The sequence below is a fragment of the Callorhinus ursinus genome, unplaced genomic scaffold (assembly GCF_003265705.2).
Source record: "Callorhinus ursinus isolate GAN/ISIS: 27379988/994484 unplaced genomic scaffold, GSC_fseal_2.0 scaffold25, whole genome shotgun sequence".
Lineage (NCBI taxonomy): Eukaryota > Metazoa > Chordata > Mammalia > Carnivora > Otariidae > Callorhinus > Callorhinus ursinus.
Genome location: NW_027397087.1, coordinates 36,634,989 through 36,654,226, shown reverse-complemented (window position 1 = coordinate 36,654,226; position 19,238 = coordinate 36,634,989). Strand labels below are relative to the sequence as shown.

General features: G+C 40.2%; 1 protein-coding gene across 1 annotated transcript in view; it reads right to left on the bottom strand.

The window, feature by feature from the left end:
* Positions 1–18,395, bottom strand: part of ARIH1 (ariadne RBR E3 ubiquitin protein ligase 1) — a 117,625-nt gene extending 99,230 nt beyond the window's left edge. Inside the window, exon 1 of the mRNA XM_025884608.2 lies at positions 17,756–18,395. Coding sequence (XP_025740393.1) covers positions 17,756–18,121 — 366 coding nt within the window. The 5' untranslated portion in view covers positions 18,122–18,395. The remainder of the gene's footprint in view (positions 1–17,755) is intronic.
* Positions 18,396–19,238: the final 843 nt, after the last annotated feature.

Below are 19,238 nucleotides of genomic sequence, written 5' to 3'. Positions count from 1 at the left end.
TAAAAAAAAGACTTACAAAGGCAAGAAAAAACTTCACATCATTACTTTGCTATGCCAGTATGAGTAAGAAGAAACGTCAGATAAAGCACACAAGGGTTGAATTAGGAAAAGCTTGATCTGTCATGCTGAGGAATCTTTCACCGTAATATGCATCCTCTTGTAACCTAGTCATTGCAATCCCTCAGCTTAAGAAGGTTTCTCATAAGCATGATTTCCTATCCCATTTCCACCCCACTGCTTATCATAAATGAAAAAGATTTGGTATACTTTGGTCTCAGACTATAAACTAAGGCCAAATATGAACATTTTTTACATTGTTATAAACTGAAAAGGATGACCACCCTGTAATAAAAAGGAAACAGGCAGCATTTTATCTGTGGTGACCATAATATTGTCACAAGGCCCCACTTTCTATCAATATCATCCTTTTCAGGTTCTTTGGATTTTTCTAATTTTGCCAATGAGAGAGGCTTTCTAATAACCTCTAATAGTTATAACAAGACTCTACTTGTCCATACAAAAGTCAATTAATTTGCTTCTTTCCCAAAAACCAACAAATGTCTTTGGAAGGCAGGGCTTTCCTTAACCAAGTAGCAAAGGTAGGTCAACACACAACACAGTGAAACACAACAGGGTTCACCGGTATAAAAATAATACTTCAAAACACAAACTGGTAAGTTGTGGGATTTCTGAGTAATGGCAATACACTAAGAACCTCAACTTTGAAAACCAGGCCAGGGCAAGACCAGAAACAGAAAATAATTGAGATCAGGCTACAGATGGTTAAAACTGAGCATGAAGGGTCCTGAGTTATTGCCTTTATAATCAAGTACTTATTTACATGTCTGCCCTTCCTAGATCAGGAGCCCTGGGAAGAAATGTTCTCTGCTCATCTTTATACACCTGCCAACCACATGAACTGAGGGGAGGCACAGAGATGTAAAAGTCAAGTACTGATTTGGCAGAACATGGTGACAGGGAGATGTATAGTAGTCTCAGGAACAGTAAAATCTAATAGGAACAAGTTTAAGATAGACTGTGGCATTAGAGAAGATGGAAAGGAGGTTTGGTCTTTTAGTTTCCTATCTTGAAAGCATCCACACTATCTTTTGCCACTTGTACTTGAATTTCATAACTGGGTAAGAACTTCAGAAATCATCAAATCCAAATCTTTCCTTTGTAAGGGCAGATTCAGACCAGAGCCTGATTTAGTCTAAGGTCACACAGTAATATAGATAAGAGGACTAGACTCTAGTCTAGACTATAAGGTACAAGAGTTTTACAAAATGTGAATTAAATAGATAAAATGATTGTTATGTACCTAAAAGTTTTAGAAATACTTGTTCTCTCACATACGGAAGAAGTTTTTAGATACTGATTTTGGTAAATCTACTGTATTACACAAAAGGAGGCTGGCTACTCTATACCTTTCAAGAGGGCTTTCAAGTTCACGTTTTATTACTTATTAAATGTAGCCATCAAAAAAAAAAAAGTAGCATCAATTTTTTTCAAATCTCATAACCCAGGGCGCGTGGGTGGCTCAGTCGTTAAGCGTCTGCCTTTGTCTCTGGTCTTGATCCCAGGGTCCTGGGATTGAGCCCCACATCAGGCTTCCTGCTCCAAGGGGAGCCTGCTTCTCCCTCTCCCACTCCCCCTGCGTGTGTTCCCTCTCTCGCTGTGTCTCTCTGTCAAATAAATAAATAAAATCTTTAAAAACAAAAAATAAATCTCATAATCCCAGAACTAAAAATCTAGTCTTATAGCCATATCCCTATATTTTACCCTTCCTTTCCACATGCTATCTGTAGTAACTAGCCTCCTAGATGCCACAAATGATCCTTTCCTCCTGGTATTTGCTTAGACCCCTCCCACAGTAGGTTCAAAGGCTAGGTCATAGAAGACATTACAGCCTCTGTCTTGCTTTCTTTGATTACTTGTTCTGGAGGAGGAAGGACACTAAAATAGCCCTATGGAGCCCATGTTACCAAAAGCCAGTGAGTGAGCCATCCTGAAAGCACTTCCAGCACAAACCAAGCCTGCAGCCTCAGCTGACAAGATAATCACAACCTCCTTAGAGACCCTGAGCCACAACCACCCACTAAGCCACTCAAAACTGAGATAATAAATGTTTGTTGTTTTAAGCCACTAAGCGTTGGGGTAATTTGTTATGTAGCGACAGTCAACTAGCTAGTCAACGAGCTACAGTGAAAAATCATTTTAGTATTGTAAAGTTTCTCTACACAAACACAAAGAAAACAGTACAAGAATTTGGCTCAAATAGTCCAACTAAAATCTGGAAAGTTCAGTATAGCAGAAAGAGCTTAAAAGGCGGGACACCTGATTGGTGCAGTCCGTGGAGCAACCAACTCTGGTTTCCGCTCCGGTCATGATCTCAGAGCCCCAAGTTGGCCCTGCACTGGGCTCTGTGCTCAGCACAGTCTGTTTGGGATTCTCTCCCCTCACTCTGCCCCTCCCAATTGTGCTCGCTTGCACTCTCTCTCTCAAATAAATAAAATCTTTAAAAAAAAAAAAAAAGAGCTTAAAAATCAAGACGACCCAGTTTCAAGGACCTCCACCAGTCAGCTTCTCTAACTTCAAATTACTCATCTGTATAATGGAAATAATGCTATTTCCCTGGGATTTATAACAAATTAATACATGTGAAAACACCTAACACATTCCACAAATGTCAGCTATTACTTTTGTCTATGTGAGTCTCCCCTTACATAAAAATTAGTGAGTCAGATCTTTTTCCCCTCCATACTGTTATTTTCCCACATCTCAGATTCCTTACTCCAATCTTTAAAATGTCATACTTTCTGGGGAAAAAAAAAAGTGTGTGTGTGTGTGTGTATATATACATATGTAACTAAAAAATTAAAAATGTCATACTTTCTGGCTGGAATCCAAATTCAAAAGTACATTCTACAGTCCACAAAGTAGTTGCTTGCTCCCATGGAATGCAGGCTTCAAAAATCCCCAAGACAAATCTCATAGACTAAAAATATATTCACAGAGTTTTTTTTTTTTTTAAGGATTTTATTTATTTATTCGACAGAGAGAGACACAGTGAGAAAGGGAACACAAGCAGGGGCAGGGGGAGTGGGAGAGGGAGAAGCAGGCTTCCCGCTGAGCAGGGAGGCCGATGTGGGGCTCCATCCCAGGACCCTGGGATCATGACCTGAGTCGAAGGCAGACGCTTAACTACTGAGCCACCCAGAGGCCCCTATTCATTGAGTTTTTGAATATTTATTGTTCCCTTTCCAGGTAGGATAGAGTAGCTAAAAGGTAAACCAGCATTCCCTTCCAGAACTGGAAAAGCCAGATAATGTCCAGATATTATTTGTCTGAAGGCAGTAGAGAGCTTTTACCTGGCAGCACTTAATAAATTCTGGAAGCAAGCAGAATAGTGGTTCTCCCTAAGATGTTCATATTCTATTACCTGCAACCTATGAATGTTAAATTACATGGTGAGGGCACCTGGGTGGCTCAGTTGGTTAAGCGACTGCCTTCAGCTCAGGTCATGATCCTGGAGTACCGGGATCGAGTCCCGCATCGGGCTCCCTGCTCAGCAGGGAGTCTGCTTCTCCTGCTTCTCCCTCTGACCCTCTTCCCTCTCGTGCTATCTCTCATTCTCTCAAATAAATAAAATCTTTAAAAAAAAAAAAAAAAGAGTCACATTCAAAGTGAAAGAAGTACAGGGCACCTGATTAGCTCAGTTGGTAGAGTATGCGACTCTTGATCTCAGGGTCATGAGTTCAAGCCCCATACTGGGAGTAGAGCTTACTTAAAAATAAATAAAAATTTAAAAATAAAGTAAAAAAAATAAAGTGAAAGAAGCACATGTGAGATTTTTTAAAGTGGAAGAAGGGGACAAAAGTAAAAGAATCAGAGATTTAAAGATGCTATGCTGCTGGCTTTGAAGATCCAGTAAGGGGCCACAAGCTAAGGAATGCAAGTAGCCTCCAGAAGTGGAAAAGTAGGTGAGATAGCCCAGTGAGATTCACTTCGGATTTCTGACTTTCGGAACTGTTAAATAATGAATTGGTGTTTTAAGTCACTAAGTTTGTGGGAACTTAATGCAGCCAAAAAGGGAACTAACACTGAGACTTGAGGGGTGTCTCAAGAAATGGAGGAATGGTTGGCCTTTCATCAGGACATCTTCTGAATCCCTGGACTAAAAATAGGGCCAAGACTAAAAATCTAAAGGTAAAGTCTCTGAAATCAGAGTGGTGCTTCCAGCAGTCTTGGGAGTCGATGATTAAAGTCTGAGATCCCTAGGCAAGGGACTGCTGAGAATAAAGCAAGTTCCTAGTTGAAGATTCTAAAGGGCCAGAGGCAGATCAGAGGCTGAAACTAAACAGGGCTAAAACTCAGCCTGGCTGGATTAAGATCATTATTCACTCTCTAACCACCAAACAGGAGGAGGAATGAAAATCCTCTCTGGAGAAATCTATCGTCATCCAGAATCTCTAAAATACTTTATACCCAACATACAGCATGCAACCAAAAGTATATCAAGGACAGGAACAAGGAACACATGACTGAAAACTGGGAGGGAAAAAAATATATGAAGAGACTAACAGTTAATGGAATTAGGTGACAAAACTTTTAAGAATAAATGATTATTATGCTGGAGAAAACAGATGAAAAAGAAGTCACCAAAAAATCAGCACCTACAAAAAAGAATCAAATGGAAACTCTAGAATTAAAAAATACGATATTGGGGGGCGCCTGGGTGGCTCAGTCTTTAAACATCTGCCTTCAGCTCAGGTCATGATCCCAGAGTCCTGGGACAGAGCCCAGCATCGGGCTCCCAGCTCAGCAGGAGGCCTGCTTCTCCCTCTCCCACTCCCTCTGCTTGTGTTCCTTCTCTCCCTGTGTCTCTCTCTGTCAAATAAATAAAATCTTAAAAATAAATAAAAATAAAAAATAAAATATTGGAAATTAAGAACTAATTAGGTGTTTAATAGCAGATCAGACAAAGGAAAAGACAGAGTTAGAGACCCAGAAGATAAATCAATAGAAATCATCCGATCTGAAGCAGAAAAAAGAGAAGATACACAAAAGAGCAATGAACACATCTGGCACTAACAAAAAGCTCTAATACATGGGTAACTAGAGTCTCAGAAGGAAAGGGGATGAAGGCAGAGCTGAGAATTTCCAAAATTGATAAAAAGACATCACCCCAGATTCAAAAGGATCTGAAAACCCAGAGAGAGGTAAACACAAAGAAAACCACTAGACACAAAGTAAAAAATCTCACAAACACCCAGAGTAAAAACTTCCTTAAGCTTCCTCCCACCACAAACAACAGAAGCCAGACAACAGCAGAATCTTTAAGGTACTGAAAGAAAATAACTACAACCTAAAATTATATACATAGTAAAATATTCTTCAAAAATGGAACTGAAATAAAGTACATAAGAAATATTTACTAAGTACCCAATGTGTGCCAAGGACTGTTCTGGGCACTGGGACTGCAGCAATGAATAAAACAAAGTCCTGCTCTCACACAGCTTTCATTCTACTGTAAAAAATGAAAATATAGACAAATTAACAAACGGAATATGTTGAGTGGTATCTCTACTAGCTCCTCCTTGAACAAATTAAGCCTCCCATCCCATTTCCAACATCTTTCCCCTAATAGTCGTATCTTATGATTCACATTTCCTAGATTTTATTTAAGTACAGAGGCTAATATTTGTTAATACTCCCCAGAGCATCTAACATAACTTATAAGTTTCTGATTAATCAGTAATACTTAATTTGTAACTTATAAACTATTGCTAATTTATACTAAATTCAAATAGTGTGCTTAGTCCTATCTCCTGTTTGCAAGCCTACATGACATTTTCTTAATGATTCAGAAATATTTCAGAGTATCAGAGCAGCAATTCTCAACTTGCTTGATCTCAGAACTCCCTATTCACCTTAAAAATTAAGGACACCAAAGAGCTTTGTTTATGTGAGTTATAACTATCAATATTTATCATGTTAGCTACTAAAACAGAATTTTTAAAATATTAACTCATTAAGATAACAGTAATAGATCCCATTATAGATTAATACAAAAAAACACTTCAATGAAAATAAATTATATGTTCTAACACAAAAAAGAGGGTGAGGAGTGCACTATTTCACATGTTTCAAAGTCTCTTTAATACCTGGCTAAATAGAAAATAGCTGGATTCTCATATCTGTTTCTGCATTCAGTCTCTTGGATGTGTTGTTTCTCTTAAAAAAAATTTTTTTTTAATTTTAGAGAGAAAGCACAAGCGGGAGGGGTAGAGGGAGGGAGAGAGAGAATCCCAAGCAGACTCTGTCCTGAATGCTGAGCCCAAGGCAGGGCCGGATCTCATGATCCCGGAGTTCACAATCTGAGCTGAAACCAAGAGTCAACTCACTGTACCACCCAGGCGCCCCTCTTCGATATGTTGTTTTATTTGAAGAATAAAGGAAATGTGGCTTCATAAAAATAGTTTGAAAAAAGAGGAGCACTTGGGGCTCCCAGCTGGTTCAGTGGACAGAACCTGCAACTCTTGATTTCGGGGTTTTAAGTTCGAGCCCCACACTGGGTGTAGAGATTACTTAAAAAAAATTTTTTTTAAAAGAGGAGCACTTTCACTGGCTTTTTAGTTAATTATGGATATTCTTTTTGATAGTACACCAAAATTCAAAAAGTGGTTGTTTCTTTTTTATAAGATTTATTTATTTATTTTGAGAGAGTGAGAATGAGAGAGAGAGAGAGTACATGAGAGGGAGGAGGGTCGGAGGGAGAAGCAGACTCCCTGCTGAGCGGGGAGCCCAATGTGGGACTAGATCCCGGGACTCCAGGATCATAACCAGAGCCGAAGGCAGTCACTTAACCGACTGTGCCACCCAGGTGCCCCAAAAAAGTGGTTGTTTCTTAAAGGCTGTTTGCAAGGTAGAATTTGAAACCATGTCAAAGAACTTTTCATACTCTTATATTAAAATATGGTGGTCTATCTTGCACTCTGAATGGATCATTTACCAATGCATGATTGTGAAGTATCATAACTGGTCAATGGAAAATTGGTCATCTGGAATTAAGTTAAACTGATCTTCCAAATATTGATATATTTTATTACACAATATTTCATCAGAAGTTTTTAAATATTAGGAAGCAGTCTCACAGTGGCAAATAGAAGTTTTCCAAAATTCTAATTTTTACTTAAAAACTTAAAAAAATGTTATCATTAGCAAATACATTGTAAGCAGGTTTCCTTGAAATAACAGGTGTATTTCATTCATTTGGAGAAACATTCACCATATGTTTGCCATTTGTCTAAAAAACCAGTTTGTCATTCTTTCAAGAAAATATGGTTTTCCATCAAACAAGCGGCTTGTTCCACTCACAAATCAAACTGCACAGATGTTTATCTTCTAGTCAACCTCTGAACTTTAGTATGCCCAAGTGCTTCATGCTTATCTCCACCTAAGCCTATTTTGCCACCAAAGTTATGAAAAAGATGTATACTTAAGTGATAAGATATAATAAAACTAGTAACTTTTAGTACTTCATCCAGAACAAGTGAAAATGGTATTTTTTACTGTGTGTAGAAGATGAAGAATACAATGACTACTTGTATAGTTGAGTAACACTGATTTGATTTGTGCTAGGATTCCCATGGTTTTACCTACCCACTGCTTTCTGCACCATCAGAACAAAGGTCAGCACATTAAAAAAGACAAAAGTCTTAGTATTATCATACAGTAGTTTTGCTTTCATGGACCATACTTTGAGAACCACAGCATTAGTGACTCAACTGTTTTTAAATCACTGTCAGTTCATATAAAGTGCCAGGGAACTTCATGCAAACAAAAAACTTTTTAAAAGTGTCACTATATATTCAGAGCGCTTAAAAAGCTTGTCCTCTTGGAATTTAAACACTTTTTTCTTGCTTCTTACATTATCACTGTGGCATTACCTACAAATCATAAAATAACTTCTTAGCACCAGAAGAAAATCTTATCTGGCTCCCTTTGGTTTATGATAAGGAAACTAAGGGAGCAAGCATTTACTAGCAAGGACAAACTTCAAGTATTTACTGAGTTTCTACTATGGCAAAGACTTGGTATGCCATATGCTATGGATGCAAAAGATTCAGCTCTAATACTCAAAACCCTCACATCTAGCTAGCTGGAGACACTTAGGTATTGGGATGGCTGTATTACACAACCTCATGCAGGTTATACCAATATGCACATGAAGTGCCATGCAAACAAAGATAAGGTAGCACTAGAAAGGTAGAGAAGAGGGACCTGGCAAGAGATATGGTAATATCTGAGAAGGGTCTGAAGAGAAGTACATCAGGCAGTTGAGAGGAGAAAGAATATCACAAGAGGGAGGAGCATGAGCAAATTCAAGAAAACACAAATGTGTTTTATATATTAGGAAATTATAACCCCAACACAAAGCAATAAAAAGAAAGAAATTATAAGTGGTGCAGTTGGGGGAGATGGGAGAATCAGAAAAGCAGCAGCTGACACTGAAAAAAAAAATCAGCTGACACCAATATGAGGAAGCCATGAATGCCATATAAAGGAATCTGGACTAGACTTACAATAGTAAGGGGTAGGGGTGGACAATGAAATTTTTTTTAGCAGGAAAATGACTACTACATTTGTATTTGGTAGTATGACATAGACTGGAAGCCTGGAGACAATGAGGCAAAATAAAAAGAAGCCTTAGATTAGGATTAGTTAGTAAAAACAGGAATAACAAATTTCAGAGGTAACTTGATCAGGGCTAACTGGATATGGGAAATGCAGAGGGAAAAAACTAAGGATGACTCTCAAATTCCAAGAACAATTAACTGGTAAATTAGTCAAAGAAAGAAAAGCCTTGAGGAGACAATGCAGTATAAATTTGGGTTTCAAATGGGTTTCAGAGAAATACCTGTCCAAAATGTCACACTTTACAGGTTTTGACTTGTAAATACTTGCTAAGAATCAGAAAATACTTCTCAGTCTCTAGCTTATACTTAATCCCTTAAAAAATGTATAACTGTGATTAAGAGAAAGGATATATTACCAAGTAATTGGAGTCTGTTAATATTTGAATTAGAAGTATGACAGTTTCAAAGGAGATTGCAAAGTAAGCCTGGGGAGAAGTGTCTGGGATTATAGCTATTCTTAGCTTTGTCTAAACAAATGTCTTAGTTATAAGGAAATGTTACCTAATACTTCATTATCTGCTGTACTTTTTGCCAAAATGTATTAAGTGTCAGGTCACTTCTGACACTTCCTTTAAATGGAACATAGTAAAAATGAAAAATGTTACTGAATGATGTTTACATTAAGAAAAAAATCACCTGGGGGGTGCCTGGGTGGCTCAGTCAGTTAAGACTCTGCCTTCAGCTCAGGTCATGGTCCGGAAGTCCTGGGATCAAGCCCACATCAGGCTCCCTGCTCAGCAGGGAGTCCACTTCTCCCTCTGCCCTCCCCCCCACTTGTGATCTCTCTCTCTCTCTAAAAAATAAATAAAATCTTTAAAAAAAAAATCACATGTAAAAACTTCCAGTACAATATTTGGATTTCTCATTCAAATCTTCACAATCTTTTGACCTTAAATGAAAAAAAAAAAGTTGAGCTCTGAAAAGTTAATCTGCCAGAGAAGCTGCTATTTCAGTAAGAACTTTTTTTTTTTAAGATTTTATTTATTTATTTGAGAGAGAGAGAGAGAGAGAGAGAGGGAGAGAGAGAGAGAGACAACACAACCAGGGGGAGTGGGAGAGAAGCAGGCTTCCTGCTGAGCAGGGAGCCCTACACGGGGCCTGATCCCAGGACGCTGGGATCATGACCTGAGCCGAAGGCAGACGCTTAACGACTGAGCCACCCAGGCGTCCCCAGTAAGAGCTTCTTAAACTGCCTTCTGAGATACAAACTACCCATCAGTTTAACTCAAATACCAACTGGGCATTTACTGTTCACCAAGATACATCAAGAAATGAGACATTATTCAAGATAAAGCCAGATGACCCCCAATCACTGATTAAATGAAAATTTAGGAATAAAGCAAAAATTCAGATTCTTACATATGATTGTAGAAATCCAATGACTCTATAAAATGTGCCATTCTTTTAGAACTGAAGACCCAACAATGGCCCACATTTAATTCACTTGGGCAGTTCTGTTTTGCTCTGTTTTAAATATATTAGGTTTTTTTTTTTTTTTTAAACACTGGGGGGAAAAAAAGGGCAAAAACTGCCACTACTATCTCCACAGGCCCCAAAGGATACGGCCAAGCCATGTTAGAAGCCTCTTACAACTGATCATCAAATGCCAGTCCAAATAAATTCTTTATTATATTTATCCCATCATTTAATAGGAATAATTAAGCTATTTAACAAAAATACATAGTAATAGTATGATAACATACAAAGGATGACCTGTATATTGTTGAGGTCTTAGCCAAGTTACGGCCTGTGATACTATGCCTATTAAGAGAAAGTGTCTAATAGAAAATAGAAAAGCAGGCAATATTCATTTTATCAAAAATACGGGTTCATTGTTGTACGAAGGAGGGTCTGATTAACTTCAGGAAGAAAAGCTTCCAAAACAATAATTATGTTAAAAAAACAAACAACTTTATCCAAAGGGTGACCCTAGGAACAATGGGTGAAAGTTACAATAGCAGATTTTAATTACATTAAAAAAAATCAAGAGTTAAATTTGAAATGAACTACATCACAAAATAGTTCACTGTCATTTATTTGTAGTTAAGCAGAGACTGGAATGTTACTGAGAAGATTCTTAGAGACAATGAACAAGAACAGGCGCTCTCAACCCTGGGTGTGCATTAAAATAATCCAGGGAAAATTTCTGTTTAATGAAAATGTCTGGTCCAAACTCCCAGAGACCCATTGCTTAGTCTGGTGTGGGGCCTGAGTGCCTGCATTTAAAAAAAATCTCAGGGAACGAAATCTTGAGTAAGACTGAATCAATGTCAATATACTGGTTGTGACATTATGCTATAGTTTTGCAAGATGTTATCATTGCAGAAAAATCAGCAAAGGGTATGTGGGATCGCTATGATATACATTATTTCTTGCAACTGCAATTTATTTTTTTATTTTTTTTATTTTTTGCAACTGCAATTTAAAGTGGGGGAAAAAAAATCCTCAGGTGATTCCACTACGTAGCTAAAGTTAAAAAAAAAAATTAGTGGACTGAAGAAAAATTCCTGCCAATTCTAAGAGACTGCAAATTATTCTTTTAATCTTAGCCATTGAAAAGTTATTAGGAATACTTATTTAAAGTTATAACGCTCTGCAAAGCCAAATACAAATAATTTATAGTTAACCCAAAATAAAAAATCCAAACTACTATGCCTCTCATTTGTATATAAATTAAATGGATAGATAAGCATTATACAATGGTTGTCATTCACCTCTTGATGAAGCTAAATGATATATATATGATGGTAGAATGTCTAAGATGGCCCCAAGGATCCCCTCACCTCTTGGTCTTCACACTTGTGCAACCTCCTCCTGAGTGTGTGGATACAGTTAATCACTTAAAACAAGTAGAAAAGGACAAAGTGATGGGATGTCAACTGAGATGAAATTTTTATAAAGACTGGCTTCTATCTTGGGGGCTCTCGGATTCCTCATTCTAAGGAAAGAAACTGTGTTATAAGCCACTTTCTGGAGAAGCCCACATGGCAAGGAACTTGTATCTCTGGCCAACAACCAGCCAGTGAAAATCTGAGGCCTGACAATAGATGGGGATCCTCCACTCCTCAAGCCTTGAGAACTGCAAGTTAGCTGATACCTCGGTTGCAGACTTAACAGAGTTAACAAGAGACCCTGAGCCAGAGGCACCTAGCTCAGCTGCACCCAGAAACATGACCCATAGAAACTGTAAGATAGTAAGTGTTGTTTTTAAGCCACCAAGTTTTGGGGAAATGCAGGGTTAAAGATAACTAATACATAATGCCACCACAGGTCAAACCCAAAATTAAGGAACCTAATCTGATGGCTTCTGCCTACCTTTCTTCAGAGTATCAAACCCCTCAGCTTCTGCAACATTATCACCCACAATTTACAAACTGTCACCATTATCCAGTCACCTTCCTTGTTCTCCCTTCATTCAATTTCTTAAAATGGCTTTCTATCCCTCTTTCCTATCTATCCAAATCCTAACCATCTTCCAGATAACACCCACAGATTTCTCTTCCATAAATACCTATTCCTATCCACTTAACGCTTGATGAAACAACTTTCTGACCTGATACAGCTTTGAGTGTCTAAATTCAAAGAGATCATCAACTCCTTGGGAATGTCTTCTCATATTCGCTTCACTATTTAGTACAGTACTGTACATTTACAGTATCCAAAAGCTTATGTTTTTTCCAATATATTAAGTAAAGAAACTCAAATATTTTTGTTTCAAAAAAAAAATAAAGAAGTGGGAGGAAAACCAAGTGCTCCAACCTAGAATGTAAGATGCCACTAATTTGGTTTGCATGTTTGAAATAACTGAGTAAAGACCACTTTATCTGAAGGATAGCAATAATGACAAATCCTCTCCAACTCTATTAGCTCAGCAAGTGCTGTCCAAGCTCTTGAACAAATGTTCCTTTTATTAGTTCTTAAACAACTTGCTTTCCACCATTAACCCACCTCTGTTGTAATTTATCACTAGTGATAACACACGGAGAAACAGTTAAATTTCAACTAGATCAGTGGTTCTCAAACTTGAGCTTGCATCAGCATCACCTGGAATGCTCATTTAAACAGACTGCCGGACCCCACCCCCAGAGTTTGATTCACAGTACTGCCATAAGCAATTTAACAAGAATTAATATAATTTGAAACTTACGGCTCAAGTAAGTTCAAGGAGATCAGGTGGGAAAAGATAGAAGTTCAAGAGGAATAAATCATCCCGAACACTTTTAACAGCTTCAAGATACATAATTCCCTCCCCTTCCTCTCTCACTCTTCCACCCCCTACCCAAATAAGTTAACCAATTTGAGTTCATCTTGATTTGCACACTTGAATTCATTTCTTGGAAACAATGAGCGTCTCCAATTAACTAAGGTTTTAAAAGGATGTTACATAAACAAAACATCAATGTAAAAAAAAAGGCCAATCTAGTAGTTCAACTCTCTTCACTTTCCAGATTAAAAAAACAAAACCAAAAACTGAAGGTTCTGAGATATAAACAAAACTTGCCATTTGGAGGAAAAGCCAGGGCTAGAACTGACTCTGAGCCAATATGCTGGTATATACTACCTCTCAATTTATGCTTGAAACCTCACTTCAGAAGTTCTTTAAGTCTTTTTTTTTTTAATGTTTTATTTATTTATTCATGAGAGAGAGAGAGAGAGAGAGAGAGAGAGGCAGAGGCGGAGGGAGAAGCAGGCTCCCCGCCCAGCAGGGAGCCTGATGCGGGACTTGATCCCAGAACCCTGGGATCATGACCTGAGCCGAAGGCAGACGTTCAACCATCTGAGCCACCCAGGCACCCCTTAAGTCTTTTAATTAAATAAATAGGTGAAACAAAATTAAGAAATTCAACAGCCACCAGAAAATTTCCCCTGTAAGGACGAGATATCTGTTGTCTTTAAAACAGGTTATTTAGCATAATAAATCTTAAAATAGCAAGACACCCACCCACTTCTTTATACCTCCTCTGTGACCACTCACATCCATCAGCCCATGCTCCTCTTCTGCAGCACATCTTTTAAAAGTGGTATTCCCGGGGCGCCTGGGTGGCTCAGTAGGTTAAGCATCTGTCGTCAGCTCAGGTCATGATCTCAGGGTTCCTGGGATTGAGTCCCGCATTGGGCTTCCTGCTTAGCGTGGAGCCTGCTTCTCCCTCTCCCTCTGCAGCTTCCCCTGCTTGTGCTCGCTCTCTCTCTCAAATACATAAATAAAATCTTAAAAATAAAATAAAATAAAAAAATAAAAGTGGTATTCCTAGGGATTACTGCCCTTCTCACTCTACTATTCTCCCTGAGTCAAAATCATGACAGATGAACTATGACTATTCCAGTGGTTGAGAACTATCACTGGAGTGGCTAAAAATATATAAATGCTCAGGCTCCAACTCAGACTTAACTAATGAACAACAATCTCTGGGAATGAAGCCCAAGGACCTCTATGTTCCCCACCTTTATATGCTCCTTAGGCAAGAACCATGCCCTCTAATCTACTTAACACAGTTGACTGGCATACATACACAAGCACAACCAACATTTGCTGAATAATGTTGTGGAAACACAAAATAGCAAGTTTAAATGCCCCTCAATTGCAGAACTGTGTGGTGTTTAATAAATTACCGAGCTACTAAGGCAATTATATTAGAAAGCCACTGTTTAATAATACTAGTTAAGTAAATACAGTTGGGTAAGTTAAGGGCTTTTAGTACTTCTCTAACATTGGCATAGGTTAAAGAAAACCCCTGATCTTTTCTTGAAAGTTCACAAGATAATCTAGGCAGCCATAAGGATTTAAATATAACAAAGCCAAATTAAACAAACTGTAACAAGAGCGTTATAGAAAGCTAGAAAACCAAGAGTCTTCTAAAACAAAAAGTGTTTACTCATTTGAAAGCTAAAACTAACCTGCAGATATCTACAAATTACAATATTAATCTACTGTTGCCCAGAACTAATCTCCCCAAAGTAGTAATCAAATTCCCAAGGAAAAATTAATCTGGCAATCTTTCACATTTCAATCTTTTTCTCCTGCAAATTTATTTTCAAATTCACTAATAACATACCTGATTTCATATTGAAAAGTAGCACTGGAAGCAGGGGATTTAAATTTTTTAGAATTAACAATAAGCTCTCTAATGTGAAGTAAAACAAGGGTTTTAACTTGATAAACTTAAAACTTATTGCCACACTAAACAAACATTAATTTTTTTTTAACGTAAAAACCTAGACGGGGCGCCTGGGTGGCTCAGTCGTTAAGCATCTCCCTTTGGCTCAGGTCATGATCCCAGGGTCCTGGGATCGTGCTCAGCAGGAAGCCTGTTTTTCCCTCTCCCACTCCCCCCCCCCCCCCCCACCCCCGCTTGTGATCCCCCTCTGGCTGTCTCTCTCTGTCAAATAAATAAATAAAATCTTAAAAAAAAAACAACTAGACAACTGATATTTAAAACCTCAATGAATATAAAAAGGTCTTACAAATCAATAAAAGATAAAAATCCCAAAAAGGGAGCAAAATGAGCAAAAGCAAAGGGCAATTTACAACAGAAATAACAATGTCCAAGAAACATGTTAAAAGTTCAACTTCACCTTTTTTTTTTTTAAAGAAGCAAATTTTTGAAATGATGACTATTTTATCCTAATCAAGCACTGACTGGTAGGGGGAAAACTAATAACCTTTCTGAAAGCAACATGGTAGGCAATATGTATCAAATGCCTTGAAAATAAGCACATCATTTGACTCAGCAATTCGGTTTATCCTAAGAAAATAAAACATTCAAAGATTTACCTATGAGGATATCCCCAGTGGAGTTAATAAAAGCCAGAAACCAAAAAATAAAAAGGAAGGCCAATAATAATGGACTGATTAAATTAGTTTAGATTTATAATCAGATATAACACTGGAAATGGTTATTAACAAGAGAAAGTTGTTGAGATTCCTTGTTTTTGTAACCTTTTTTCTACTGAAAACATAGAATATATAGTATGATTCTGTATGATTTTATAGTACGGTTTTCCTTGCCTAGTTTTTTCTTAGAGTGTGCATGTATGACCAGTGTAACTTTTTAAGTTTAAATCTACTAATGTAAAAAAACCCTAACATAACCAAAGCCTAGTTTAGATCTAGGAAGCACACCATTTCGAGAAAAGATGACCTGGGATAAATCCTATTCTTTGATTTACTGGTAGCTCAAAACAGAAACTTAACAAGGAATTGATATTTATATATTCAGGAATTCCATTTAAGAGCATCCTTAACGCGACAGTTTTCAAAAATCAGCCATGGACACCTAAAAAAAACACAAAAAAACCCTAGTATTTTGTGGCCCTTATTAGCTCTGTTCATCTGGGTTTATTCTCTCTCCTCTAAACTAAGAAAGAAAGAATGATGTCATATGCATTAGGTACATTCCTGTTCCAGAAGTGACATAAAGAACTTGTAAGGTTTGGCCTCGGTGCTTAAGACACACCTAAGAGCTGAGAAAGTTGGATGAGATTTACTACATGAAAACAAAAAAGTTAAATAATATCCACTATCCATGAGTTTTTAAAAACCTAATTAACATGTCAATAAACTAGGTAAGTTTGAAAACATCGGATTTTATATACTGTAGTGGTAAATAAAAAGAGAATTCAAGGTTTTACTCTAAATTCTTTTAATAAAGTTTCCTCAAAAAAGAAAAAAATCTCCACTTAGTGGCCTAAGAACTGTCATATTTTTAGAATCAGAAAAAGGGCAATAAAACTTATCTTCCTTCTATATCCCTTCAATTTCCTCCTTAGATTGCAGTGTCCCTATGAAAGTTTCACACGTCCACTATTTAGTAGTACCACTATATATCACAGATTTTTTTTTACTATTATTCAAAACAGGGTCTCCAAATGAGCCAAAATAGAGGGCTCAAGTGGAAGTGTTGCTTACTAGACAATATTGTAAAAATCTGTTAATCATGGAAACTGAACAAGTGGGCAGTGACATACTACTGCCAATTTCCCAGTGAATATTAGCCAATTAATTTTAAAGGAGGAAAAAAAAAGTAATGACTGACATACAAGAAGGCAATAGTAACTTGCTCCTGTATATAGTTTCTACATATGTAACTAATGTTTCCTAAAAGTTGCCTTCTTGAATCATATCCCTCACCCATTATAACTGTTTTTCCCCCAAACAAATGTAAACTTTGGAATTCCTGAAGCTAAAAATGCAAAATCTGACCCACGCGGTTAAATGAGTTGTGGTTATCAACTTAAACCAAGCCTAACTCACCAAGAAATAAAAATTATCAGAGAAAAAGAGTCCAGAAGCAAAAAGCCCTTACTTTCTAACTCACAATAGTCTTATCTAATAATAGGCAGTAACACTGCGTTTTGTTGTTTTAGCTGCAGGGCTGGGTATGCAATCTACAATAACTATTCCAACAGCTTCAAGTAAGTCATAGGCTACCAATGAAAAAGTAGCATTAGGTCTCAAACAGCAAAGACATAAAAAGATGAGAGCAGAAGCCTCACCATCGGAAAAGAAGGCCCATCAGCACCTCTTCCGAGATACAGTTCCCTTCCCCCACCCTTAAGTAGGCATTTAAGACTGCCAAGCAGATCCATTTCTTTATTAACTGGTGCCCACTTGGGGCAACCGTACACCAAGCTGCTCTTAGGCCTACTCCAACCCCTTCCAAAAGTGCTCAAGCAAGACTGAAGGCCGGGATAACCCTCTCTGGGGCCGCGTTCTTCCTGCTCTTCTCCACCCGCACCCCCTCCACCCCACCCCGCCCCTGTAGGCGCTCCTCCGGCTAGAGGAAGGACACCGGGCCCAGGGACGGGCAGGAATTGCCCGCAAGTGAAGTCTTAGGCGGCCAGAGGCCTCCGCCATAGCAGGACCTGGAAAGCACCGCCCCCAGCGCACCTCCCCACACCCGGCTAACCGGCGAATGTCTGCTTTCAACACCCCCTATCCCCAGCAGAGGCAGCGGAGGAGACAGGGCTGCGCACCAGGCCGGGGCCTGCCCCTCGGGCCGCCGAATCTGCTCCCCTGTCTGGCCAGGTCAAGCCAGAGCGGCAGCCACCCTCACCTGGATGACCTCGTTGACCTCCCGGATACATTCCACCATGTGTTGCAGAATCTGCTCGGCCGTGAGCACCTCGTAGCGGTAATCCTCCTCCTGCTCGTGCCCTGGCCCGCCGCCGCCGCCGCCGCCACCGCCACCGCCGGGACCCAGAGCGCTGCCGCCGCCGCCGCCCGTCTCCCCGCACAGCAGTCCGTCCCGCTCCCCGCCGACGCCCAGCCCGGGCTCCACCAGCTCCACCTCGCCCAGATCCAGGTTATCATCGTCCGGCTCATCATCGTCCTCGTCTTCCTCCTCCTCGGCGCCGCTGTCCTCTTCGCTGCACTCTTCGTCCTCGTCGAACTCGTAGTTGTAGCCCTCGTCCGAGTCCATGGCGCGACACGCGAGGGCCCGGCGGACGCTGGCCCTGAGGCGGGGAGAGGGCGGGGACGCCGAGGCCCCGGCTCTCGCTCCGGCTCCGGTTGATGTCCGGACGCAGGCCTGGCTCCGGCCCCGCGGGCCGCGGCTCCTCCCCGGGCGCGGCGGTTGGCGGTTGGCGGCTGGCGGCGGCGGGGAGGGCGCGGAGGAGGGAGGGAGGGAGCGAGGGGGCCGCTTGCCGCCCGCCTCAGTCAGACGCGGCTCCTCTCCGGCCTCCGAGAGAAAACAGTCCCCAGCGCCACCTCCACGGCCGCTGCTACCGCTACTGAGCCAACAAAGGGGCGTGCGTCACCGCGTCGCGCTGCGTCGTCGCGTCACTCCTCTTGGCGTCACTGCGCCCCGCCCCGCCGCCCCTGCGTGGAGAGCGGGGAGACCCCATGGCCCGGTCTGGCCTTGGGAGCGCGGCACCGCGGGAGTCGCCTTCTCGGTTCCGGCTGCGGTCGCTTTGTGGACCGACACCAGTGAATCTTGTTCCTGAGAAGGGTGCGGCCTCCTCGTCACCGAGAGAAAGGCCCCTGGACCCGGTGGTAGTTTTTGCCGCAGGCCATAGAGATGCAATCCCCTCACTGAATCCAGCGAAGGTGGCCTTCCCACCGGGCGGTAGAGACACTTCCCGCCCGCCCTGGAGTAATTCGGGGAAGTCCTTGGCTGTTGAGCTAAAATTCCTGTTGCCTGAGCTACTAAATGGAAACCTGTTTCATGCGGAACCCGTGAACTGTGTGACAGGTGAACCTCGTAGTAGTTCTGTACTCCGGTACAACGTGCAGTGGTTGAGTCGCTGATAGTGACGTCATTTTAGAGAAGCGTTTCCTGAACTGAGCTCAGCAGGAACCTACCTATTCAGAGCCCTAAACAATGTAAACAGTCATGGCGTTCTTTAATGGAGCACCATGTAAGGGCTCTGCACATGTTCTCTCTTCTTTACGGAGTCACAGTACCCATTGTATATCTGAGGCTCGAAGGGAAAGGGACTTAGACCAAGATCACAGAACACGCCCTGTTTCAGCGGCTGGGTCACCTAAAACATCAATCATAAAAATACTTTATAATGCATAATATGGATTGGGTACTA